This window comes from Dendrobates tinctorius, unplaced genomic scaffold (assembly GCF_039654945.1).
Source record: "Dendrobates tinctorius isolate UK_male_01 unplaced genomic scaffold, ASM3965494v1 ptg000464l, whole genome shotgun sequence".
NCBI lineage: Eukaryota > Metazoa > Chordata > Amphibia > Anura > Dendrobatidae > Dendrobates > Dendrobates tinctorius.
Window position 1 is genome coordinate 1,963,354 of NW_027362126.1, and position 27,960 is coordinate 1,991,313.

General features: G+C 50.9%; 1 protein-coding gene across 4 annotated transcripts in view; it reads right to left on the bottom strand.

The window, feature by feature from the left end:
- The window catches only part of LMO3 (LIM domain only 3), a 134,937-nt gene that overhangs the window by 43,943 nt on the left and 63,034 nt on the right, over positions 1-27,960 (bottom strand). For all 4 annotated transcript variants that reach the window (XM_073564596.1, XM_073564595.1, XM_073564598.1 and 1 more), the window contains exon 2: positions 12,293-12,506. In XM_073564596.1, coding sequence (XP_073420697.1) covers positions 12,293-12,506 — 214 coding nt within the window. The remainder of the gene's footprint in view (positions 1-12,292; positions 12,507-27,960) is intronic.

The window sequence follows — 27,960 nt, forward strand, 5'->3', positions numbered from 1 at the left end:
GCTGGGAGAATATAAAGGGTGAACACAGGCCAGGAGCCGGTGGGGGAAGAGTGGGGATGACTATGGACTGGGGTAGCAAAAACGAGCAGAGAGCAAATAAAAAGGTGTACACAGGCAGGAAGCAGACATTGGGCATAAAAAGGCCGGGAGCGGACATGGGGTGTAAACGGGACGGAAGCAGACATGGGGCATAAGAAGGCCGGGAGCAAATATGGGACGAAAACGTGTCGGGAGCAGACAAAGGGCGAAGGCTAGCTGGGAGGAGCAGACATGGGGCGTAGATGGGCCGGAAGCAGACATGGGGCAAAAAAGGGTAGAGAGCAGCAGGCATGGGGCAAAAACTGTCTGGGAACAGCAGACATGGGCCGAACACGGGTCAGCAGAAGGCATGGGGCAAAAAAAGGGTCCGGGAGCAAATAAAAAGGTGTACACAGGCCGGAAGCAGCCATGGGGCTTAAATAGGCCGCGAGCATACATGGGATGAACACTGGCCGAGAGCAGACATAGGGTGAGCACAGGATGGGAGAAAATAAAGAGTGAACACAGGACCTGATGGGGAGAAGACTGGCGGTGACTATGGACTGGGATAGCAAAAATGGGCCAGGAGCAAATAAAACGGAGTACACAGGCGGGGCGCAGCAGAAATGGGGCACACACTGGCCGGTAGCAGCAGACATAGGGCAAACACTGGGTGGGAGCAACAGACATGGGGCAAACACTGTTCGGGAACAGCAGACATGGGGTAAACACTAGGTGGGAGCCGCAGACATGGGGCAAATACTGGGCGGGAGCCGCAGACATGGGGCAAACACTGGGTGGGAGCCGCAGACATGGGGCAAACACTGGGCGGGAGCAGCAGACATGGGGCAAACACTGGCCGGGAGCAGCAGACATGGGGCAAACACTGGGTGGGAGCAACAGACATGGGGCAAACACTGTTCGGGAACAGCAGACATGGGGTAAACACTAGGCGGGAGCCGCAGACATGGGGCAAATACTGGGCGGGAACAGCAGACATGGGACCAACACTGGGTGGGAGCAGCAGACATGGGGCAAACACTGGGTGGGAGCCGCAGACATGGGGCAAACACTGGGTGGGAGCAGCAGACATGGGGCAAACACTGGGTGGGAGCAGCAGACATGGGGCAAACACTGGGTGGGAGCCGCAGGCATGGGGCAAACACAGGGCGGGAGCAGCAGACATTGGGCGAACACTGGGCGGTAGCAGCTTACATGGGGCAAACACTGGATGAAAGGAGCATACATGGGGCGAACACTGGGTGGGAGCAGCAGATATGGGACAAACATTGGGCGGGAGCAGCAGACATGGGGCAAACACTGGGCGGTAGCAGCTTACATGGGGCAAACACTGGATGAAAGGAGCATACATGGGGCGAACACTGGGCGGGAGCAGCAGACATGGGGTAAACACTTGGCGGGAGCAGCACACATGGGACGAACACTGGGCGCGAGCAGCAGACACGGGGCAAACACTGGGCGGGAGCAGCAGACACGGGGCAAACACTGGGCAGGAGCAGCAGACATGGGGCAAACACTGGGCGGGAGCAGCAGACATGGGGCAAACACTGGTCGGGAGCAGCAGACATGGGGCAAACACTGGTCGGGAGCAGCAGACATGGGGCAATCACTGGGCGGGAACAGCAGACATGGGGCGAACACTGGGTGGGAGCAGCAGACATGGAACAAACACTGGGTGGGAGCAGCAGACATGGGGCAATCACAGGCCGGGCGCAGCAGACATGGGGCAAACACTGGGCGGGAGCAGCATACATGGGGCAAACACTGGGCAGGAGCAGCAGACATGGAGGAAACACTGGTCAGGCGCAGCAGACATGGGGCAAACACTGGTTGGGAGCAGCAGACATGGGGCAAACACTGGGCGGGAACAGCATACATGAGGCAAACACTGGGCAGGAGCAGCGACATTGGGCAAACACTGGTCGGGCACAGCAGACATGGGGCAAACACTGGGAGGGAGCAACAGTCATGGGACAAACACTAGGTGGAAGCAGCAGACATGGGGCAAACACTGGGTGGGAGCAGCAGACATGGGGCAAACACTGGGTGGGAGCCGCAGACATGGGGCAAACACTGGGTGGGAGCCGCAGACATGGGGCAAACACTGGGTGGGAGCCGCAGACATGGGGCAAACACTGGGTGGGAGCCGCAGATATGGGGCAAACACTGGGCGGGAGCAGCAGACATTGGGCGAACACTGGGCGGTAGCAGCTTACATGGGGCAAACACTGGATGAAAGGAGCATACATGGGGCGAACACTGGGTGGGAGCAGCAGATATGGGACAAACATTGGGCGGGAGCAGCAGACATGGGGCAAACACTGGGTGGGAGCCGCAGACATGGGGCAAATACTGGGCGGGCGCAGCAGACATGGGGCAAACACAGGGTGGGAGCAGCAGACATGGAACAAACACTGGTTGGGAGCAGCAGACATGGGGCAAACACTGGGCGGGAACAGCATACATGGGGCAAACACTGGGCAGGAGCAGCAGACATTGGGCAAACACTGGTCGGGCACAGCAGACATGGGGCAAACACTGGGAGGGAGCAACAGACATGGGGCAAACACTAGGTGGAAGCAGCAGACATGGGGCAAACACTGGGTGGGAGCAGCAGACATGGGGCAAACACTGGGTGGGAGCCGCAGACATGGGGCAAGTACTGGGCGGGAGTCGTAGACATGGGGCAAACACTGGACAGGAGCAGCAGGCATGGGGCGAACACTGGGCGGGTGCAGCAGACACTGGGCGAACACTGGGCGGTAGCAGCTTACATGGGGCAAACACTGGATGAAAGGAGCATACATGGGGCGAACACTGGGTGGGAGCCGCAGACATGGGGCAAACACTGGGTGGGAGCCGCAGACATGGGGCAAACACTGGGCGGGAGCAGCAGACATTGGGCGAACACTGGGTGGGAGCCGCAGACATGGGGCAAACACTGGGCGGAAGCCGCAGACATGGGGCAAACACAGGGCGGGAGCAGCAGACATTGGGCGAACACTGGGCGGTAGCAGCTTACATGGGGCAAACACAGGATGAAAGGAGTATACATGGGGCGAACACTGGGTGGGAGCCGCAGACATGGGGCAAACACTGGGTGGGAGCCGCAGACATGGGGCAAACACTGGGCGGGAGCAGCAGACATTGGGCGAACACTGGGCGGGAGCAGCAGACATTGGGCAAACACTGGATGAAAGGAGCATACATGGGACGAACACTGGGCGGGAGCAGTAGACATGGGGCAAACACTGGGCGGGAGCAGCAGGCATGGGGCAAACACTGGGCGGGAGCAGCAGACATGGGGCAAACACTAGTCGTGAGCAGCAGACATGGGGCAAACACTGGTCGGGAGCAGCAGACATGGGGCAATCACTGGGCGGGAACAGCAGACATGGGGCGAACACTGGGTGGGAGCAGCAGACATGGAACAAACACTGGGTGGGAGCAGCAGACATGGGGCAATCACAGGCCGGGCGCAGCAGACATGGGGCAAACACTGGGCGGGAGCAGCATACATGGGGCAAACACTGGGCAGGAGCAGCAGACGTGGAGGAAACACTGGTCGGGCGCAACAGACATGGGGAAAACACTGGGTGGGAGCAGCAGACATGGGACAAACACTGGGTGAGAGCAGCAGACATGGGGCAAACACTGGGTGGGAGCAGCAGACATGGGGCAAACACTGGGCGGGAGCAGCAGACATGGGACAAACACTGGGCGGGAGCAGCAAACATGGGGCAAATACTGGGCGGGAGCCGCAGACATGGAGCAAACACTGGGCAGGAGCAGCAGGCATGGGGCGAACACTGGGCGGGAGCAGCAAACATGGGACGAACACTGGGCGGGAGCAGCAAACATGGGGCAAATACTGGGCGGGAGGAGCAAACATGGGATGAACACTGGGCGGGAGCAGCAAACATGGGACAAATACTGGGCGGGAGCCGCAGACATGGAGCAAACACTGGGCAGGAGCAGCAGGCATGGGGCGAACACTGGGCGGGAGCAGCAAACATGGGACGAACACTGGGCGGGAGCAGCAAACATGGGGCAAATACTGGGCAGGAGCCGCAGACATGGAGCAAACACTGGGCAGGAGCAGCAGGCATGGGCGAACACTGGGCGGGAACAGGAGACATGGGGCAAACACTGGGCAGGAGCAGCAGACATGGGGCAAACACTGGTCGTGCACAGCAGACATGGGGCAAACACTGGGTGGGAGCAGCAGACATGGGACAAACACTGGGTGAGAGCAGCAGACATGGGGCAAACACTGGGTGGGAGCAGCAGACATGGGGCAAACACTGGGCGGGAGCAGCAGACGTGGGACGAACACTGGGCGGGAGCAGCAAACATGGGGCAAATACTGGGCGGGAGCCGCAGACATGGAGCAAACACTGGGCAGGAGCAGCAGGCATGGGGCGAACACTGGGCGGGAGCAGCAAACATGGGGCAAATACTGGGCGGGAGCAGCAAACATGGGGCAAATACTGGGCAGGAGCCGCAGACATGGAGCAAACACTGGGCAGGAGCAGCAGATATGGGACGAACACTGGGCGGCAGCAGCAAACATGGGGTAAATACTGGGCAGGAGCCGCAGACATGGAGCAAACACTGGGCAGGAGCAGCAGGCATGGGCCGAATACTGGGCGGGAACAGGAGACATGGGGCAAACACTGGGCAGGAGCAGCAGACATGGGGCGAACACTGGGCGGTGTTATGTCCGCCATGTCTGCCTTGTGTGTTTTGCCTCAAGAACCCCTGGAGCGGTGTGCATGCGCATCTCGTGTCTGCTATCCTGCATGTTCCCTAGAGCAGTGTGCACACTCACCTCCTGTCTGTTGAGCTGCAGGATGCCTGCGTTTCTGCTCTGCCTTCTGTCATCATCTCGTCATGTCTAGAATCTCTGATCATGTGTCCTTCCTATGTTCTAGCATAGGCTGGTTCTGCATTTGTCTCTGCATGTCTGAAACCCTGATCACGTGACCTTTCCTAGGATCCTGCACTGTCCGCTTCTGCAATCATCCCTGCATGTCTGGAATCCTGATCATGTGACTGCGCTCTGTGATCCTAGAGGATCTGATCTGGAAGCTCTTTCCTGGTCCTGACCCGGAAGTGGTGGTGCTATGCCGTATATCAGACCACCCCTTCCTATGCTCAGGGCCTGAGTATTGTGTTGCTTCTCTGCATGGCTGCTTGGTCTGCTGGGTTGCTCCCTCTATTCTGTGCCCTTGCACTCTGCTCTGTCGTGCGTCTCTGCACACGCTCCGTGCTCGTATTCCGTCTCTTGTCTTGTGCTTTGTTTCGTGTTGTCCTCCGTGCTCTGTTTGTCCTCGCTATGTCTTCTTGTTATGTCCGTTCTGTACCCTGTCCCTGGCGTGTCTCCTACACGTGCAGGCTCCGTTCTGTACCCTGTCCCTGGCGTGTCTCTACACGTGCAGGCCTCGCTCTGTGTCTGTCCCTGGCGTGTTTCCTACACGTGCGGCCTCCGTTCTGTACCCTGTCTAGTCCCAAGGTTCTCCCTTGGCCCGGCTCTGGGCTTCTGCCTATGCTCCGCTGCTAGACTCTGACCCTGTCGTGTCTGTCTACACGTGCAGGCCTCCGCTCTGTACCCTGTCTAGTCCCAAGGTTCTCCCTTGGCCCGGCTCTGGGCTTCTGCCTACGCTCTGCTGCTAGACTCTGTCCTTGTCCCTAACGTGTCTGTCTACACGTGCAGGCCTCCGCTCTGTACCCTGTCTAGTCCCAAGGTTCTCCCTTGGCCCGGCTCTGGGCTTCTGCCTACGCTCCGCTGCTAGACTCTGTCCCTGTCCCTGACGTGTCTGTCTACACGTGCAGGCCTCCGTTCTGTGCTCTGTCCCTGGTGTGCCCCTTGGTACGCGCAGGCCTCGCCTTGTACTTTGCCCCTGGCATGTCCTTTGCATGCGCAGGGTCCTATCTACTACTCTATGCCTTGTCTCTGATACTTTGTGCGCTCTTGCACTTTTCATACTAGGCTTTGCCGTGCTGTCTACAGGCGTCTCTGTCCTGTATCTTTGCCTAGCCCTGCCTTATGGCTCCGTGCCTCCGTGCACGTGCCTGGTCGCCTGTGCCTGCCTGGTGTGCCTCAGCCGTGCCGCTTCTAGCCGTGCTCGCCTGTGTGCCTCAGCCGTGCCCCCGTCCAGTGCTATAGTGGTTTCTGACTGCGTGGCCGCAGCGGTGCCGCCTCTAGTCGTGCCCGCCTGCTTATGCCATCGTCGGTACCACCTGCCGATGCCCCCAGCTGTGGTCTCCGTGCTCCCTTGCACGCACGCTGGTTCTCGCACTGTGCGTTTTCGTGCTACTCTTACACAAAGTCTTTTGCCTCTTTTGCTTTGCTCTGAACCCTAGTTTGCCTGCCGAATTCCGTAACCTGCCGACCACTGCCAGAGGTCCGGACCTAGATGACTGTGGCCTGATGTCCGGAGCTGATGTCCGTAGCCTGATTCCTGGACCCTGTCGGTCGATGCCAGCACCCCGGATTCCGATGCCATTGAACCCGTCCCTGGCGTGCCCTCGCACGCGCAGGCCACCGTCCTTGTGCTCCTCCCTGGCGTGCCCTCGCACGCGCAGGCCTCCGTCCTTGTACCCGTCCCTGGCATGCCCCTCGGCATGCGGAGGTCTCCGTTCTGTGAATCTGATCCTGGCGTGTCTCCTTGCACGCACCCTGTTTTGTCTCCTAGGTTGTCTGCCGGATTCCTGAAGCCAGCTGGCTACAGTCGGAGGTCTGGAGCCAGATGTCTACACTCTGATGCCTGGACTCTGTCAGCCCTTGCCAGCCTTCCGGAGTCCGAATCCTCGCACCCTGCTTTGGACTTTGGCGAGCCCTGGCACGCACCTTGTTATATGGATTCTGTGTGTTCACGTTTTGCACCTGTTTTACCTTGAAGAGTTCCTTATGCCTTCGACCTCGGCTTGCCCTTGCACGCATCTTGCTTTGTGTTCTTTGTGTGTTCAACTTTGCACCTGTTGTACCCTGAAGTGTTCCTGAATGAAGTTTACTTGAACTAATGCCTTGTCTCGTCTTGCTTCCTGAGCCGGCCGTCTGGTCCAGCAGCCATGGTGGCTCATCCCCTTGGTCTTGCCCCTGACATTCCCTGTATAGGGGTTGTTCCTCACTAGGTCAGCTCACCCTAGGTGGGTGGGTGCCACGGCCCATTGGGTCCACTCATTCACAGAAAAACGACTCAGCGTAAGCTGACGCTCGTCACAGGCGGGAACAGCATACATGGGTCAAAGACTGGTCAGGAGCAGCATACATGGGGCAAAGAGTGGTCGAGAGCAGCATAAATGGGGCATACACTGGGCAGGAGCCGCAGACATGGGGCAAACACTGGGCGGGAGCCGCAGACATGGGGCAAACACAGGGCAGGAGCAGCAGACAAGGGGCAAACACTGGTCGGGAGCAGCATACATGGGGCAAACACTGGACAGGAGCAGCAGACATGGGGCAAACACTGGTCGGGAGAAGCAGACATGGGGCAAACACTGGGCAGGAGACGAAGACATGGGGCAAGCACTTGGCATGAGCAGCAGACATGGGGCAACCACTGGGCGGGAGAAGCAGACATGGGGCAAACACTGGGCGGGAGCAGCAAACATGGGGAAAATACTGGTCGGGAGCAGCAGACATGGGGCAAACACTGGGTGGGAGCAGTAGACATGGGGTAAACACTGGGTGGGAGCAGCAGACATGGGGTAAACACTGGGTGGGAGCAGCAGATATGGGGCAAACACTGGGTGAAAGGAGCATACATGGGGCGAACACTGGGCAGGAGCAGCAGACATGGGGAAAACACTGGGCGGGAGCAGCAGACATGGAGCAAACACTGGTCGGGAGCAGCAGACATGGGGCAATCACTGGGCGGGAACAGCAGACATGGGGCGAACACTGGGTGGTAGCAGCAGATATGGAGCAAACACTGGGTGGGAGCAGCAGACATGGGGCAATCACAGGCCGGGTGCAGCAGACATGGGGCAAACACTGGGCGGGAGCAGCATACATGGGGCAAACACTGGGCAGGAGCAGCAGACATGGGGCAAACACTGGTCGGGCGAAGCAGACATGGAGCAAACACTGGGTGGGAGCAGCAGACATGGAACAAACACTGGTCGGGAGCAGCAGACATGGGGCAAACACTTGGCAGGAGCAGCAGACATGGGGCAAACACTGGGCGGGAGCAGCAGACATGGGGCAAACACTGGGCGAGAGCAGCAAACGTGGGGAAAATACTGGTCGGGAGCAGCAGACATCGGGCATACACTGGTCGGGAGCAGCAGACATGGGGCAAACACTGGGCGGGAGCAGCAGACATGGGGTAAACACTGGGTGGGAGCAGCAGACATGGGGAAAACACTGGGCGGGAGCAGCAGACATGGGGCAAACACTGGGTGGAAGCAGCTTACAATGGGCAAACACTGGGTGAAAGGAGCACACATGGGGTGAACTGTTTTGAATGGGTCACCGAGGAGAAAAAAGCAAAACAACCTAAGTCACAGAAAACTAAAGAGGTTGGTAACTATGCAGATTGCAGATCCCTGATCCTACCACACAACTAGCAGCAGCCGTGGAGCGTACCTACGATGTTCCTAGACGCTTCGTCACAGCCGGAGGACTAAATAAGCCTGAAGCATGAAAAGGGGAAAACTAACTGCCCCAGAGCAGACCCCAAAGATATAGATAGCCCCCACACATGTATTGACGGTGAAACAAGATGAAGGCACAAACACAGGCAGGAAAATAGGCTGAGCAAACGATGGGGCCCAAACTAACTAGAAAGGAAAGGAAAGACACTGTCTGCAACCTGCAAAAAACCCTACAAAAATAATGTCCAACACTTCTGATAGCAAAATTAACCCTGAAGTCACTAGATTTCTCCCACTATATCAGCACTCTGAAATATTCTGAGACAGAGCAAAAAGAGACCAAACTAGTAAGGGACAAATAGCAAATTGGCAAAATACTGATAAATAAGAGTGGAAATTTAGCACAGCCCCCAGCCGGGGCTGGCTGAACACACCAAGAAACTGAATAGTGTGAATATTAGCAGAAAAACTTAACTTTAGATGACTGGAACAGAGCTGAAAACCAAGAGCTGACAAGCCAGAAGGAATCACCAGCAACTGAATAGGGCGTCGGCTGTCTTAAATCCAATCTGAGACTCCTGAGGTCCAATCGTCATCCTCATTCTCAGGTGGCAGATTTCCACCAATCAAATCAGCCTCTCTACCTCCTGTTACCACCAGAGGGAGTCTGGAAGGAGAACTCACAACTGGTGAACACTGGGCGGGAGCAGCAGACATGGGGCAAACACTGGGCGGGAGCAGCAGACATGGGGCAAACACTGGGCGGGAGCAGCAGACATGGGGCAAACACTGGGCGGGAGCAGCAGACATGGAGCAAACACTGGTCGGGAGCAGCAGACATGGGGCAATCACTGGGCGGGAACAGCAGACATGGGGCGAACACTGGGTGGGAGCAGCAGACATGGAGCAAACACTGGGTGGGAGCAGCAGACATGGGGCAATCACAGGCCGGGCGCAGCAGACATGGGGCAAACACTGGGCGGGAGCAACATACATGGGGCAAACACTGGACAGGAGCAGCAGACACGGGACAAACACTGGGTGGGAGCAGCAGACATGGGGCAAACACTGGGCGGGAGCAGCAGACATGGGGCAAACACTGGGCTGGAACAGTAGACATGGGACGAACACTGGGCGGGAGCAGCAAACATGGGGCAAGTACTGGGCGGGAGTCGTAGACATGGGGCAAACACTGGACAGGAGCAGCAGGCATGGGGCGAACACTGGGCGGGAACAGCAGACATGAGGCAAACACTGGGTGGGAACAGCAGACATGGGGCAAACACTGGGCTGGAGCAGCAGACATGGGGTAAACACTGGGCGGGAGCAGCAGACATGGGGCAAACACTGGGCTGGAGCAGCAGACATGGGGCAAACACTGGGCGGGAGCAGCATACATGGGGCAAACACTGGGTGGGAGCAGCAGACATGGGGCAAACACTGGGTGGGAGCAGCAGACATGGAACAAACGCTGGGTGGGAGCAGCAGACATGGGGCAAACACTGGGAGGGAGCAGTAGACATGGGGCAAACACTGGGCGGGAAGAGCATACATGGGGCAAACACTGGGCAGGAGCAGCAGACATGGGGCAAACACTGGTCGGGCGCAGCAGGCATGGGGCAAACACTGGGTGGGAGCAGCAGACATGGGACAAACACTGGGTGGGAGCAGCAGACATGGGGCAAACAGTGGGTGGGAGCAGCAGACATGGGGCAAACACTGGGTGGGAGCAGCAGACATGGGACACACACTGGGTGGGAGCAGCAGACATGGGGCAAACACTGGGCGGGAGCAGCATACATGGGGCAAACACTGGGCAGGAGCAGCAGACATGGGGCAAACACTGGGTGGGAGCAACAGACATGGGGCAAACACTGGGCAGGAGCAGCAGACATGGGGCAAACACTGGGCGGGAGCAGCAGACATGGGGCAAACACTGGGCGGAAGCCGCAGACATGGGCGAACACTGGGCTGGAGCCGCAGACATTAGGCGAACACTGGGCTGGAGCAGCAGACATTAGGCGAACACTGGGCAGGAGCAGCAGACATGGGGCAAACACTGGGCGGGAGCAGCAGACATGGGGGTGTTCTGGTTACACAGCCAGAGCTGCCTGCTACTCCTCCTCCCATTGGTTTCTGTACAACCAAAAGCCTGCTGGAGTCCCCCTCTCTCCATCTTTGTGGAGTCCCCCTCCCCTCCAGCAAATGGTCACTTTTATTGCCTGCAGCAGAGCTTTGTTTCCTGAAGCAGAATACTCAAAGTGAAACACACAATAATCCTAGAAACATGTAAATTAGACTTCCAGGACTGGGGTAATTGGGGCTACACATGGCAGCGTTTTACGGCATTTAGGGCCATTAGAAACCTGGGAAATTAATTTCTGCCCACCAGGAAATCACAGACATACCGTGATCGGACTCTGAAGAACGGTAAAATCACAGGGGAAAAAATAATGCCAATATCGTTGGCCTGTGAGCTTCCGGGCCAAAGATATGGAAAAAGGGAGTTTTTGATAACTTTTGAAAATAGGTGTTCCTCCCGAAAACAGACCACATGTGAGGTCAGCAAAAGTGGGAGTCCATAAGTTTAAGGCCAAACCTTAAAACAGGACCGTCCATTTTGGGAGGCATTCAGAGCCAGAGAGACAGCTGAAACAACACCATGCTGTGCTGCTGAATCATTTCTTTGGGAGTGTCCTTCCCGTTATCGACACATCATACCTGTGACTGAGATTTAGCAAGTTTCGTATTTTTATCTTTGTTACTTTCTGTTTGTACAGACTTGTGTTTTGTCTCTTTTTGTAATAGCTATTGTATCTTTTGTCAACACTGTCGATGTTTGTCTGGAGTAAACTTATAAAATTTGCTAGCTTCATTCTTCTTGCTCTATGACCGAACCGACACATTCTCCGTGTAAATTCACGCTACCTCTGGTTGGCGTCTGACCCGATATAGGCTTGGTAACGGACCGGGCTTATATCTAACGAGGGACTGGTGGCAGCATACCGTCCTGGTGTTACTGGGGGATCCTGGCAGTGACGGACCGGAGGTTTATATATGTATTTCTGGCCTGGGACTGATGATATATACACCGCCCTCACTGCAGAGTGCCCGATAACTAGAACACATCAGGGCAGCCTCTCCGGCGACTACTTAGCCTAGCTGCAGTTCCCTGAAGGTAAGGGGGGCGCCAGAGAACTGCAAGTTTCATAAATTGAAACTAAAAAAATGGTATTCCTGACAGCGGGTTACACAGGCAGCTCTGAGCTAAGGCGGGGTTACAATGTGATGGCGAGGTTACACAGGCAGCTCTGAGCTAAGGCGGGGTTACAATGTGATGGCGAGGTTACACAGGCAGCTCTGAGCTGGGTTACACTGTGCAGGTGGGTTTACACTGGCAGCTCTGAGCTGAGGCGGGGATACACTGAGGGTGGGGTTAAACAAGCAGCACTGAGCTTGGGTGGGGTTACACTGTGAGGGCGGGATTACACAGGTAGCTTTGATCTAGGGCGGGGTTACACTGAGAGTGGGTTACACAGGCAGCTGAGCTGGGGTGGGGTTAGACTGTGAGGGCGGGGTTACACAGGCAGATCTGAGCTGGGGTGGGGTTACACAGGCAGCTCTGAGCTGGGGTGGGCAGCACGGTCCTTACCTCAGGTAGTCCCTCCGGCACAGGATGAGGTTGGCCTTGGTGTACAACGTGGAGCCCACCTCCCCCAGGCGACAGTCGCAGCAGGCGCACTTCAGGCAGTCCTCGTGCCAGTACTTGTCCAGCGCCTTCAGTAGATAGCGGTCCTTGATCTTGCGGCTGCAGCCAGCACAACCCTTTGCCTTCGTGTCTGGCTGAACAGAAAGCATTTGTATTTCTGAGAGAAATGGAGAAAAGGCGTCTGAGGTAGCAGAAGGCGAAGAAAAAGAGGGTCCCGAGAGGAGAGACCGCCATAGATTGGGTACACGTATCACACAAGATACATGTATCACACGTCACACCGGATACATTGTATCACACGTCACACCGGACACATTGTATCACACGTCACACCGGACACATCGTATCAAACGTCACACCGGACACATCGTATCAAACGTCACACCGGACACATCGTATCACACGTCACACCGGACACATTGTATAACACGTCACACCGGACACATCGTATCACATGTCACACCGGACACATCGTATCAAACGTCACACCGGACACATCGTGCATCACGTCACACCGGACACATTGTATCAAACGTCACACCAGACACATCGTATCAAACGTCACACCGGACACATTGTATAATACGTCACACCGGACACATCATATCACACGTCACACCGGACACATCGTATCACACGTCACACCGGACACATCGTATCACATGTCACACCGGACACATCGTATCAAACGTCACACCGGACACATCGTGCATCACGTCACACCGGACACATCGTATCAAACGTCACACCGGACACATCGTGCATCACGTCACACCGGACACATGGTATCAAACGTCACACTGGACACATCGTGCATCACGTCACACCGGACACATCGTATCACACGTCACACCGGACACATCGTATCAAACGTCACACCGGACACATCGTGCATCACGTCACACCGGACACATCGTGCATCACGTCACACCGGACACATCGTATCACACGTCACACCGGACACATCGTATCACACGTCACACCGGACACATTGTATACAGTAACACGACACACTGGACACATCGTATCACATGTCACACCGGACACATCGTATCACACGTCACACCGGACACATCGTATCACACGTCACACCGGACACATCATATCACACGTCACACTGGACACATTGTATACAGTAACACGACACACCGGACACATCGTATCACATGTCACACCGGACACATCGTATCAGACGTCACACCGGACACATTGTATTTAGATTGTGAGCCCCATCGGGGACAGTGATGATAATATGTGCAAACTGTAAAGCGCTGCGGAATATGTTAGCGCTATATAAAAATAAAGATTATTATTATTATTATTGTATAATACGTCACACCGGACACATCGTATCACACGTCACACCGGACACATCGTATCACACGTCACACCGGACACATCATATCACACGTCACACCGGACACATTGTATAACACGTCACACCGGACACAATGTGTAACACGTCACACCGGACACATTGTATAACACGTCACACCGGACACATCATATCACATGTCACACCGGACACATCGTATCAAACGTCACACCGGACACATCGTGCATCACGTCACACCGGACACCTTGTATCAAACGTCACACCAGACACATCGTGCATCACGTCACACCGGACACATCGTATCACACGTCACACCGGACACATCGTATCACACGTCACACCGGACACATCGTATCACACGTCACACCGGACACATCATATCACACGTCACACCGGACACATTGTATAACACGTCACACCGGACACAATGTGTAACACGTCACACCGGACACATTGTATAACACGTCACACCGGACACATCATATCACATGTCACACCGGACACATCGTATCAAACGTCACACCGGACACATCGTGCATCACGTCACACCGGACACCTTGTATCAAACGTCACACCAGACACATCGTGCATCACGTCACACCGGACACATCGTATCACACGTCACACCGGACACATCGTATCACACGTCACACCGGACACATCGTGCATCACGTCACACCGGACACATCGTATCACATGTCACACCGGACACATCGTATCAAACGTCACACCGGACACATCGTGCATCACGTCACACCGGACACATCGTATCAAACGTCACACTGGACACATCGTGCATCACGTCACACCGGACACATCGTATCACACGTCACACCGGACACATCATATCACACGTCACACCGGACACATCATATCACACGTCACACCGGACACATTGTATAACACGTCACACCGGACACAATGTGTAACACGTCACACCGGACACATTGTATAACACGTCACACCGGACACATTGTATCACACGTCATACTGGACACATCGTATCAAATGTCACACCGGACACATCGTATCACATGTCACACCGGACACATTGTATAACACGTCACACCGGACATATTGTATAACACGTCTCACCGGACACATCGTATCACACGTCACACCGGACACATCGTATCAAACGTCACACCGGACACATTGTATCACACGTCACAACGGACACATTGTATACAGTAACACGCCACACCGGACACATCGTATCATATGACCCTGCTCGTGAGAGCTTACACTCTCCAATGAGGTGGGGGAGATACAGAGGACAGGTGTGTATATACAATGGTGTATTTACAATGATGGTCCAGCCATCTTGAGAAGGTGGGGGATAGAGATAGTGAATGGGCTACACACGCACACTTACACATAGAATGACTGTGATTAGTGAAGGCTCTGAGCAGATGCATTTTGAGGGAGCACCTAAAACTGTGCAAGTTGTGGCTGGTCTTAATTTCTCGGGGTAGAGCAGGGTTCCCCAACTAAAATCCTCAAGGCTCACCAACAGATTGTTTTCAGGATTTCCTTAGTATTGCTCTGGTGATAATTGCTTCACCTGTGCAATACAAAGGAAATCCTGAAAATATGATCTGTTGGTGGGCCTTGAGGACTGGAGTTGGGGAACCCTGGGGTAGAGCATTCCAGAGGATTGGCGCAGCGCGGGAGTAGTCTTGGAGTCGGGAGGTGCGGATTGGTGTAGAGGTTAGTCGAAAGTCGTTTGCAGAGCGCAGCGGTCGGTTAGGCCAATAGACAGAAATGAGGGAAGAAATGTAGGGGGGGTGCCGCACTGTGGAGAGCTTTGTGGGTGAGAACAAGTACTTTGAATTGGATACTATAATGAATGGGCAGCCAGTGTAAGGACTGGCGAAGAGCGGACATGTCCAAGTACCGATTAGCCAGGTGGATGACCCTGGCTGCTGCATTAAGGATGGACAGGAGAGGGGAAAGTTAAGTGAGGGAGAGTGTTGCAGTAATCCAGGCGGCAGTGGATCAGGGCGACAGTGAGGGTTTTTGTTATTTCCATGGTGAGAAAAGGGTGGATTCTAGAGATGTTCTTTTGGTGTAAGCGGCAAGAGCGGGCAAGAGATTGTATATGGGATGTCAAATGTAACACCCAAACAGTGTGCCTGCTGACAGGGCATTATTATGGTGCCACCTACGGAGAGGTTAATGTCAGATTTAGGGAGGTTAGTAGATGGCGGGAGCAGAAGTAGTTCAGTTTTGGAATGGTTGAGTTTCCGATAGAGAGTGGACATGATGTTGGAGACTGTGGACAGACAGTCACTGGTGTTCTGTAGTACAGCGGGGGTAAGGTCGGGGGATGGCGTGTATAGTTGTGTGTCATCAGCATAAAGATGGTACCGAAACCCAAATCTGCTGATGATCTGTCCAATTGGGGCTGTGTAGAGAGAGAGAAGAGAAGGGGGCCAAGGACTAAGCCCTGAGGTACCCCAACAATGAGAGGAAGAGGAGATGAAGTGGAGCCAGCGAACAGAACACTGAAGGAGCGGTCTGAAAGATAGGAAGAGAACCAGGAGAGAGCAGTGTCCTTAATGCCTAGTGACTGGAGCCTAGAAAGTAGGAGACGGTGGTCAACAGTGTCGAAAGCTGCAGGAAGGTCGAGAAGAATGAGCAAAGAGTGGTCACAGTTACATTTTGCTGTCAGAAGGTCATTGGTCACTTAGATGAGTGCAGTTTCCGTCAAATGTAGGCGGCGGAAGACGGACTGTGAAGGGTCTAGGAGGGTGTGAGTGGAGAGGTAACAGGTAAGGCGGGAGTAGACTAGGCGCTCCAAGAGTTTGGAGATGAAGGGGAGATTGGAGACTGGTCTGTAGTTGTTTGTGCAGGATGGGTCGAGAGCGGGTTTCTTTAATACTGGAGTAACGATAGAGTGTTTGAAGGAGGAGGGGAAAATGCCCGAGGAGAGGGAGAGATTAAAGATTGTAGTTAGGTGAGTTGTAACGATTGGAGAGAGACTGGAGGAGATGTGAGGGAATGGTGTTATGATTGAGTCACCGTAGGAGGCAAAAACAGAAATGCTAGCTAAGTCCAGAAAACCAGAGAAGTTGGCAGCTATCGGATTGCAGACCCCTGAACCTATCAACACAACTAGCAGTAGCCGTGGGGGGTTCCTACGATATCCTAGACCCCTCGATCACAGCCAGAGAATTAAATAGGCCTAAAGAAAGAAAGGGAAATCTAAACTGCCCCAGAGCAGACCCCAAAGCAATAGGCAGCCCCCAACATATAATGACGGTGAAGCAAGATGAAAATACTAACACAGACAGAAACATAGACAGAGCAAAGAGGGGCCCAAGCTAACTACATAGGAAAGGACAGGAAGGCTGCTGTCTGCAATCCGTGAAAAACCCTATGAAAATAAGAGCCAACAAACTGACAGTGAAAAAGGCCCTGAAGACGCTAGGCTTCAAAAAGTTATGTCAGCACTCAGGAATATACTGAAGACAGAGCTACAGGCAAAAGGAGATTCAGCTCATCCCAGCAGGGAATGGCAGAATACAGAAAAGCAAGGAAAACAAAAAACAAAACAAAAAGGCTAACAGCCAAAACAGAAAACTTAGCTTTAGGAGCAGGAATCAGACTGGTGTCCTAGGAGTCCACAGAGAAATCACCCGCAGGGCAGAAGGGCGTCGGCAGCCTTATATCCAGTCTGTGACTCCACTCAGCCAGTCATCCTCATTAGACTAAGGTGCCTGATAATCAGGCTCATTACCTTCCTTCGTCGAACGTATGAAATATATATCTCATAGGAATCAGAAATAGTGCGAACATATAAATCCCTTAAAACGAATTATTTATTTAATACATTAAAAAACACCTATCCCAGTGAAAAAATGGTCAATGCCAAAATTAACCAGACCTAGGCTGGGATGCTACATAGCCCTACTATAAGGCTCACTGATACCTTCCTAGCCGTGGAGGTTGGCACCCTAAAAACGAGAGTTGGCGCCCCCACTCAACGTGGACTATCCCTCACTCCCCTACCAGTCCCTATTCAGACAGGAGGGAAAACAATAATCTGATAGTGCAGAAATGAAACTTCAGAATGCCCTAAGCTCGAGCAAAACCTCAAACAATTGATATTGTCCCAATAGAACCCCATCGATCCGGTTCATGCAGCTTCTCCTCATTGAGGAGAAAAAACTGTTCGAGGAATCTACTAAAAAATTGAATAACCTTATTGAAAAAGTCCAAAAGTTGAGATCTGACTCTGATTTTGTACGAAGGGAAGAGATTCTCAAGACATCAGTTGAGAAATTTCAAACCAATCTTAAAGATCGAAAACACTCGCAGTTTATACGTGATCTTGCTGAATTCAAAGACAACAGGGCATATGAGTATCAGATTAGTAACTCAATAGAGGTATCCTCATCAGATATTGATACATCTGACACCGAACGTACAGAGAATTCCAGTGGTTTTAAGGGAAGAGGAGGGCAGAGTAGATCAAGATGGCGCCCACCAAGAAATCAATACAGGCAAAGGGGAAGGGGAGCACAGCATCTGTCCTTAGGTCCCTCCTCATCTGCATCACAATCTTTTTTGGACCGAGGCCCTGCAGTGGGCTACGATCTGAGGAAAAGACCATCATTGATCAGGGTCAGATCATAAATCTGTCATCACACAATCTGTCTGGGGATGAATGTCTTGTTTTGCAGAAAGGTCTCAATTTTGTGCCGACAAATAAATATAACTGCTTCAACTGGGTTAAGGATCTTAATTTGTTTGGTCGTAACCTTAAGTGGAAACTCTTTTTCAAGCAGCATGATCGTGAACAGTGCCTCAGGCTTGGTTTATCAGAAGAGGACATGGAGGGTCTCGATGCCCTGACCAGCCTCCTGAGGGAGAATGAACAGCAGCGGGGGGTTGGTCCGTTCACCACCTTGAAAAATAGGAGTACCAGAATGCCACCCAATAAGGAGGTAACAAGTATTGATATATTTATTAAGATGGTGGAGGATGATTTACGGAAAATTCCTTGTGTCAATCGTGATGGCATTTTCAATCTTTCACATGCTGAGAATATAGCCCTTGAAGGGCTGGAAAAGAACACTAATATAATAATTAAGGCCTCTGATAAAGGTGGAAATCTGGTGGTGTTGGATCACGACAAATATCGTGCGATGTGCTATTCTTTGTTAAATCTTGATGATACATATGAGGTGTTGCATGGCGACCCGACTGAGGAATATAAGAAAGAATTATTGATAATCTTGGATGAGGCAAGGCTTAATAAGCTAATATCGCATAATGAGTTTCAGTTTTTGTTACCTAAGTCGCCTGTGATTGCAACGTTTTATGCATTACCAAAAGTGCACAAAGGGCTGGATCCATTAAAGGGTCGACCTATTGTCTCAGGCATAGACTCTTTGACCCAGAACAGTGGTGTCTATTTGGATAGGATTCTAAGGCCGTTTGTGGCAGCACTTCCCTCATATGTACGTGACACATCGCACCTACTAAATATACTTGAAGGGGTTACGCTTGAAGAAAACACCATGCTAGCATCCATTGATGTGGAGGCACTATACAGTTGTATCCCACATAGATGGGGACTTGAAGCAGTTACTCATTTTCTGCAAACTAGAGCAGTAGAATGTTGGGCACACAACCTATTTATTAAGGATTTGCTGAAATTTGTCCTTACTAGGAATTATTTTCTTTTTGACTCTAAATACTTCCACCAGCTCAGGGGGACTGCAATGGGGAGCCCCTGTGCCCCCAGTTATGCAAATATCTTCCTGGGCTGGTGGGAGGAGACTGTCATATTTGGTGATGAGGATGAGTGGTGGATCCCATTCCTCAGCCTCTGGGCCAGATATATTGATGATATATTGATATTTTGGTCTGGCCCAGAGGCTGAATTTAACCGCTTCATCGAGCTTATTAACGTTAACACAGTGGGACTTAAATTTACATATGAATGTCATATGCACAGCATTAATTTCCTTGACTTGACGATTACTAAAATGGCTGATGGAGGTATTAGTACTTGCACTTATAGGAAGCCAACCGCCACTAATAATCTTTTGAGATGGACAAGCCATCACCCAGAGCCATTGAAGAAGGGGATCCCTAAGGGGCAGTTCCTGAGGATCCGAAGGAACTGCTCTGATTTAAATTCTTATAGAAGACAATCTAAGGACCTGTATAACAGGTTTAAGATGAGAGGGTACCCCCCACAGGTATTGGACAGACCGCAACATGAGGCGTTACTAAGTGATAGACATTCTTTGCTTCAGAAAAAAGGACCCAGGAATGATACAAATGAAAATATTGTAAGGCGTATTGGAACTTATGATGCTCAGGCGGATAAAGTATATCATGTCCTTAAAAAACATTGGGGTATCTTACTAGCTGACCCCAACTTGAGAGGTCTTGTAACACAGAAACCAAGTGTTACATATAGGAAGGGGAGGTCTGTTGGAGATAGGCTTGTCCATAGTTTCTATCAAAGGCCAAGGGGCGGCTACATGGCTGGATAGGAGACCCCTTGGTTTTTTTAAATGCGGTAATTGCTCCAGGTGTAAATATATGTTGCAATGTAAGACCTTTACGAGCTCACATAATGGGAGAACTTTCTGCATTAGAGATTTTGGTAATTGTAGATCTACAGGTCTGGTTTATAAAGCCACATGCACGTGTCCCAGGGACTATGTGGGTAAGACCACTAGGGAATTCAGGGTTAGGGTGGGGGAGCATTTGGGGGATATCAAAAATAAGAGAGATACCCCGGTCGCAAGACACATGAATGCAGTACACTAAGGCTGTGCGAGCGACATCTCCTTCACTATGATTGAACTAATAAAGCCGAAAGTGAGGGAGGTAACCTGGATAACATAATCCTGAGAAGGGAATGTGAGTGGATCTTCAGGTTACAGTCCCTCTTCCCAGACGGGATGAATGAGTGCATGTCATATACCTGCTTCATATAATGGAATAAGAGTATGCCTGATATGGCGACTGTTCTCTAATATATAGATGTATTCTGGATTAATGGGGGTTTTTTATTTTGAAGGGCATATCTGAGGATGCCTTTTAGGCATACACTGCATTGAAAAGCGGTATATATCTATTATTTGTTTCTGATGTTTATCTTTATATAGAATTTTTCATCCCCAGTATTGTCTTCCTAATAAATAGTCACTTGGCGGTATTCTAGTATATATGAGTGATAGAATCAGAAACTCTATACTTTTGAATACTCTGTACCATTTGCTCTTTTTCGTTGTGCCCTGCCATTTGATACATATACCCTTTGCTCCTCCCTCCCTCTGAGGGTAAAATGAATGCTGGTATTGGAGCTTAACTAAATCTGCCGAAACCGGAAGTCCCGGCGCCATTTTGGATGCGCCCAAACCGGAAGTCCCGGCGCCATATTGGATGCGCCCAAACCGGAAGTCTCGGCGCCATTTTGGATGCGCCCAAACCGGAAGTCCCCGGCGCCATTTTGGATGCGCTCCAGTGTGGAGCGCACGCCGGGGCTTCATCTACCTGTTATATATCTGAGGCTTTTTGATGACGTGGGACGCTGGCGCCATCCTGGAGCACACGTGGGGCCTCTATTCACCCGCTATGTATCGTAGGCGGTTGTGATGATTTGACGCTGAGGGCGGCTACTATTTACGGTATCATGTGGAGATATTTGGGCTATCACTACCTTCTCATATGTGATTTGCCCACCTGATAATGGGTGGGGCTGAATTGTGGCTTTGTATCATGGGGGTTATTTAAATCCACTCATTCCTGACCACCGGTGCCATCATGCATCATCTGGGTATCACATATGGATATGACGTTTATTGATTGATCCTCCTGATGAACCGCTACAGGCGGGGAAACGCGTCGGGGTTGACCTACACATGATAAGTGACTTTGTTTATTATATTATGATTCAGAGTATACCCTTGAGAGGGGTTAGTTTGTATTATCTGTCCATTGGACATATCAGTTTGTCACATATGATCATGATGTGGAGGTATTAGATTTTTTATCGTTTATAGTATCCTGGGGTCCTACTTTAGCCTGAGGCAACTCTAATGTTCATTGCTATAATATCAGATGGGCATACCTACACATGACAAGCAATTTATCGGTTAATGTACCCCTATGTGGGGGTTCTATTGGGACAATATCAATTGTTTGAGGTTTTGCTCGAGCTTAGGGAATTCTGAAGTTTCATTTCTGCACTATCAGATTATTGTTTTCCCTCCTGTCTGAATAGGGACTGGTAGGGGAGTGAGGGATAGTCCACGTTGAGTGGGGGCGCCAACTCTCGTTTTTAGGGTGCCAACCTCCACGGCTAGGAAGGTATCAGTGAGCCTTATAGTAGGGCTATGTAGCATCCCAGCCTAGGTCTGGTTAATTTTGGCATTGACCATTTTTTCACTGGGATAGGTGTTTTTTAATGTATTAAATAAATAATTCGTTTTAAGGGATTTATATGTTCGCACAGCATCATTACCTTCCTTCACCAGAATAGGGAGTTCACTAGAATCCAGTGACGGAGGGGAAAATGAACTCACAACAGTACTTCCCCCTTGAGAAGGGGTCACCGAACCCTCAACCACGCCACCAGGGCGATCAGGGTGAGCCCGATGAAATGCATGCACCAATCTTTTGGCATGAATATCAGAGGCAGAGACCCAGGAATTATCCTCCTGACCATAACCCTTCCACTTAACCAAATACTGGAGTCTCCGTCTAACCAGACGGGAATCCAGTATTTTCTCTACCTCATATTCCATGTTACCTTCAACCAATACAGGGTCTGGAGGTGCCACCCCAGGAACAACTGGTTCAACAAACCTCTTCAACAAGGACTTATGGAACACATTATGGATTTTAAATGTGACAGGAAGAGCCAAACGAAAAGAGACCGGATTAATAATCTCCAAAATCTTGTAAGGTCCAATAAATCTAGGCTTAAACTTAGGAGAAGCCACCTTCATAGCGATATTTTTTGATGATAACCACACCATATCACCAATCTTAAACTGGGGACCAATGGTCCTATGTCGATTGGAAAACCGCTGGGCCTTTTCCTGGGAGAGAGATAACTTATCCACCACTTGGTCCCAGATCTGGTGCATTCTCTCCACCACAGTGTCAACACCTGGGCAGGCAGAAGGCTCCACCTGCCCTGAAGAAAATCGAGGATGAAACCCAAAGTTACAAAAAAAAAGGTGACATCAAAGTGGCAGAACTAGCTCTATTATTTAAAGCAAATTTAGCCAAGGGCAAAAATGAAACCCAATCATCCTGATCAGCGGAAATAAAACATCTCAAATACGACTCCAAGGTCTCGTTTGTTCTCTCTGTCTGCCCATTGGTCTGAGGGTGAAAAGCAGAGGAGAAGGACAACTGAATTCCCAGCTTGGAACAGAAAGTCCTCCAAAATCTAGACACAAAACTGAACTCCTCTGTCAGATACAATGTTCTCAGAAATCCCGTGTAAGCGAACCACCTGTTGCAAAAACAGGGGCACCAACTCAGAGGAAGATGGCAACTTAGGGAGTGGTACAAGATGAACCATCTTAGAGAACCTATCACAAATCACCCAAATAACAGTCATTCTTTGAGAGACCGGCATATCAGAGATGAAATCCATTGAAATATGGGTCCATGGCCTCCTGGGGACCGGCGAAGGTATCAACAACCCACTAGAACGAGAACAAGATTTAGACCGGGAGCAAGTCCCACAGGACTGCACAAAATTCCTGACATCATGAGACAAGGTGGGCCACCAAAAAGAGCGACTCACCAGATCTCTAGTACCAAAAATACCTGGATGACCAGCCAATGCAGAGCAATGAACTTCAGACATCACTCTCTTCTTCCACTGGTCAGGAACATACAACTTTCCACTGGGACAATGCTCAGGTTTGTCCTCCTGGAACTCTTGCAGAGCAAGTCTCAAATCGGGCGAGATGGCAGAAAGAACTACCCCTTCGCCAAAGATGGTAGCAGGCTTGGTTATGACAGGAGAATCAACAAAGAAACTCCTAGAGAGGGCGTCTGCCTTTACATTCTTAGTTCCAGGAAGAAAAGAGACCACAAAATCAAAACGTGTAAAAAACAAGGCCCACCTAGCCTGTCTAGGGTTCAAGCGTTTAGCCGACTCTAGGTAAATCAAATTCTTGTGGTCAGTGGGGACCACAACTTGATGTTTAGCTCCCTCCAACCAATGTCTCCACTCCTCAAATGCCCATTTCATGGCCAACAGTTCCCGATTCCCAACATCATAGTTACGTTCAGATGGAGAGAACTTTCGGGAAAAGAAAGCACAGGGATTCATTTTAGATGTTACAGGATCCTTTTGGGACAAAACAGCTCCTGCACCAATCTCAGAAGCATCCACCTCTACCTGGAACGGGAGTGAGACATCAGGTTGCCGCAAAACCGGGACGGAGGTAAATCTTCGCTTCAGCTCCTGAAAGGAAGCAACAGCCTCAGGAGACCAATTCAACACATCAGCACCCTTCTTAGTCAGATCAGTCAATGGCTTGGCAATACTAGAAAATTTTGCTATAAATTTCCGATAAAAGTTAGCAAAACCCAAAAACTTCTGGAGGGCCTTCAAAGAAGTGGGCTGAACCCAATCATAAATGGCCTGTACCTTGGCCGGGTCCATTTCAATAGTTGACGGAGACAAAATAAATCCCAAAAATGAAATCCTCTGTACTACAAAAAGGCATTTTGATCCTTTGACATACAGGGAATTCTCCCTCAAGATCCGGAACACAGTCCGAACATGTTCCACATGAGAATCCCAATCCTTGGAGAAGATCAAAATATCATCCAGGTAAATAATCAAAAATTTATCGACAAAGTCTCGGAAAATATCGTTCATGAAGCACTGGAAGACAGAAGGGGCATTAGTGAGCCCAAAAGGCATCACCAGGTACTCAAAATGTCCCTCCGGAGTATTAAACGCCGTCTTCCATTCATCCCCCTGCTTAATGCGGATACGATTATACGCCCCCCTGAGGTCAAGCTTGGTAAACCAGCAAGCACCTCTAACTCTAGAGAATAGATCCGAAATCAGGGGTAACGGATACTGATATTTAATAGTAATTTTATTGAGGGCACGATAATCAATACAAGGCCTTAAAGAACCATCCTTTTTGGCCACAAAAAAAAAACCGGCACCTAAGGGTGAAGAGGATGGTCTAATATGACCCTTCTCCAATGCCTCCTTAATATAGGACCGCATAGCCTCGTGCTCGGGTACAGATAAATTGAAGAGCCGACCCTTGGGAAATTTACACCCCGGGCTTAGTTCAATTGCACAGTCATAACTCCTATGAGGAGGCAAGGACGCAGACTCATTCTCACTAAATACATCATAAAAGTCCGCCAAATAGTCAGGAACATCATGCGACTGAGGGGAGGTGGAAAAAACCGGAGCCTCACTAAAGGCACACCAACAACCCCAACTCACCACAGACACAGATTTCCAATCCAAAACTGGATTATGAATTTGCAACCAGGGAAACCCCAAAACAACGGCATCATGCAGACCATGCAATACCAAAAATCTGCAATTTTCTTGATGGTCTGGGGCGACCCGCATGACCACCTGGGTCCAAAACTGAGGTTTATTTTTAGCCAAAGGAGTAGCATCAATCCCCCTCAAAGGGATAGGCGTCTGCAGAGGTGTCATCGGAAATCCACAACGTTTAGCAAAATCCAAGTCCATTAGGTTTAGCGCTGCTCCCGAATCCACAAAAGCCTTGGCGGAAAATGTGGACAGGGAGCAGATCAGAGTAATTGCCAGAAGAAACTTAGGTTGAACACCACCAACAGAAAACGTGTGTGCAAAGCGTTTCTCTCGTTTAGGACAAACAGAAATAATATGCGAGGCATCTCCACAGAAAAAACACAACTTATTACGCCTTCTGAACTCCTGACGTTGCGCCTTAGACAATACTCTATCACATTGCATAGGTTCAGACGTCTGTTCAACCGGTGGCAACACCTCTCGTGCAATCCTGCGTTCACGTAAACGCCGATCAACCTGAATGGCTAATGACATAGAATCGTCCAGACCAGAGGGAACAGGAAATCCCACCATAGTATCTTTTACGGCTTCTGACAAACCCTTCCGAAAGAGAGCAGCCAAGGCATTATCATTCCAGGTAGTAAGGACCGCCCACTTTCGGAACTTTTGACAGTACAACTCTGCAGAATCTCGACCCTGGTTCAATGCCAACAGGGTCTTTTCAGCCTGATCAATAGCATTAGGTTCGTCATACAACAACCCCAAAGCTTGAAAGAATGCGTTCACATTAGTCAGAATAGGATCATCTGGTTTCAAAGAAAACGCCCAATCCTGGGGATCGCCACGCAGCAAAGAGATGACAATTTTAACCTGCTGCGCGGAGCTCCCTGACGAGTTAGGCTTCAAGGCAAAAAATAATTTACAATTATTTTTGAAACTCAAACATTTAGATCGATCCCCAAAAAATACATCAGGTGTAGGGATCTTTGGTTCAACAGCATGCGAACGAGCAAGGTAGGCGGAAATTCCCCGCACTTCCGCAGCGAGCTGCTCCACATGATCAGACAATTGCTTTATCTCCATTGAGAGAAAAAAAAATTCCCCCTACGGCCTCAGAGATATAGAGGAAAGAATATACACACACCTTTTTTTTAATTTTTTTAACACAATTCTTTCCTGCAATTGAGTACCCTAGGATCTGCGGTATGGCGGGTGATTCTGTTATGATTGAGTCACCGTAGGAGGCAAAAACAGAAATGCTAGCTAAGTCCAGAAAACCAGAGAAGTTGGCTGCTATCGGATTGCAGTCCCCTGAACCTATCAACACAACTAGCAGTAGCCGTGGGGGGTTCCTACGATGTCCTAGACCCCTCGATCACAGCCAGAGAATTAAATAGGCCTAAAGAAAGAAAGGGAAATCTAAACTGCCCCAGAGCAGACCCCAAAGCAATAGGCAGCCCCCAACATATAATGACGGTGAAGCAAGATGAAAATACTAACACAGACAGAAAGATAGACAGAGCAAAGAGGGGCCCAAGCTAACTACATAGGAAAGGACAGGAAGGCTGCTGTCTGCAATCCGTGAAAAACCCTATGAAAATAAGAGCCAACAAACTGACAGTGAAAAAGGCCCTGAAGACGCTAGGCTTCAAAAAGCTATGTCAGCACTCAGGAATATACTGAAGACAGAGCTACAGGCAAAAGGAGATTCAGCTCACCCCAGCAGGGAATGGCAGAATACAGAAAAGCAAGGAAAACAAAAAACAAAACAAAAAGGCTAACAGCCAAAACAGAAAACTTAGCTTTAGGAGCAGGAATCAGACTGGTGTCCTAGGAGTCCACAGAGAAATCACCCGCAGGGCAGAAGGGCGTCGGCAGCCTTATATCCAGTCTGTGACTCCACTCAGCCAGTCATCCTCATTAGACTCAGGTGCCTGATAATCAGGCTCATTACCTTCCTTCACCAGAATAGGGAGTTCACTAGAATCCAGTGACGAAGGGGAAAATGAACTCACAACAGAATGGGGTCGGTAGTGCATGTAGTTGGACGAGAAGAAGAGAGGAGTCTGGAGACTTCTTCTGTGATGGGACAAATGTGGAAAATGAGCCAGGGGAAATGCAGGGAGGGATGAAAGTTACAGCACTTGGTGGTTGGGATTGGATTTCCTGACGGATATTATCTATTTTCTCTATAAAGTGGGAGGCCAGGTCATCAGCACAAATGTCTGTGATAGGGGCTTGTGCTTTCGGCCTGAGGAGGGAGTGAAAGGTGTCAAAAAGTTTCTTGGGGTTGTTGGATAGTGAGGAGATCAGGGTGGTGTTTGGCGAGGTGAAGGGCAGAATTATAGGTTCTTAACATAAATTTGAAGTGGATGCAGTCTTCTGGTGTGTGAGTTTTCCTCCATAAGCATTCAGCACACCTAGAACATCGCTGGAGAAATCGGATACATGGTATCACACCGTACATGCTGATTTGGTCGGTCACCCCACCTTTCAGGTCACCCTATGTTTTCTTCAATGGTCTTTTATCCTCTTTTGTGATACTTTATGTCATTTTGGCATTTACTTCACTGTGATTCAGACAGGAAATAGAACAGTCGGAGTGGCGGCACTAAATGCCGCAACACTACATACCGCCTCACTAAATGCTGCCCCACCACATGCCGCTACCACCACGTGCCGCTCCACCATATGATGCCCCACTACATGCCGCTCCACCACATGCCGCTCCATCACATGCCA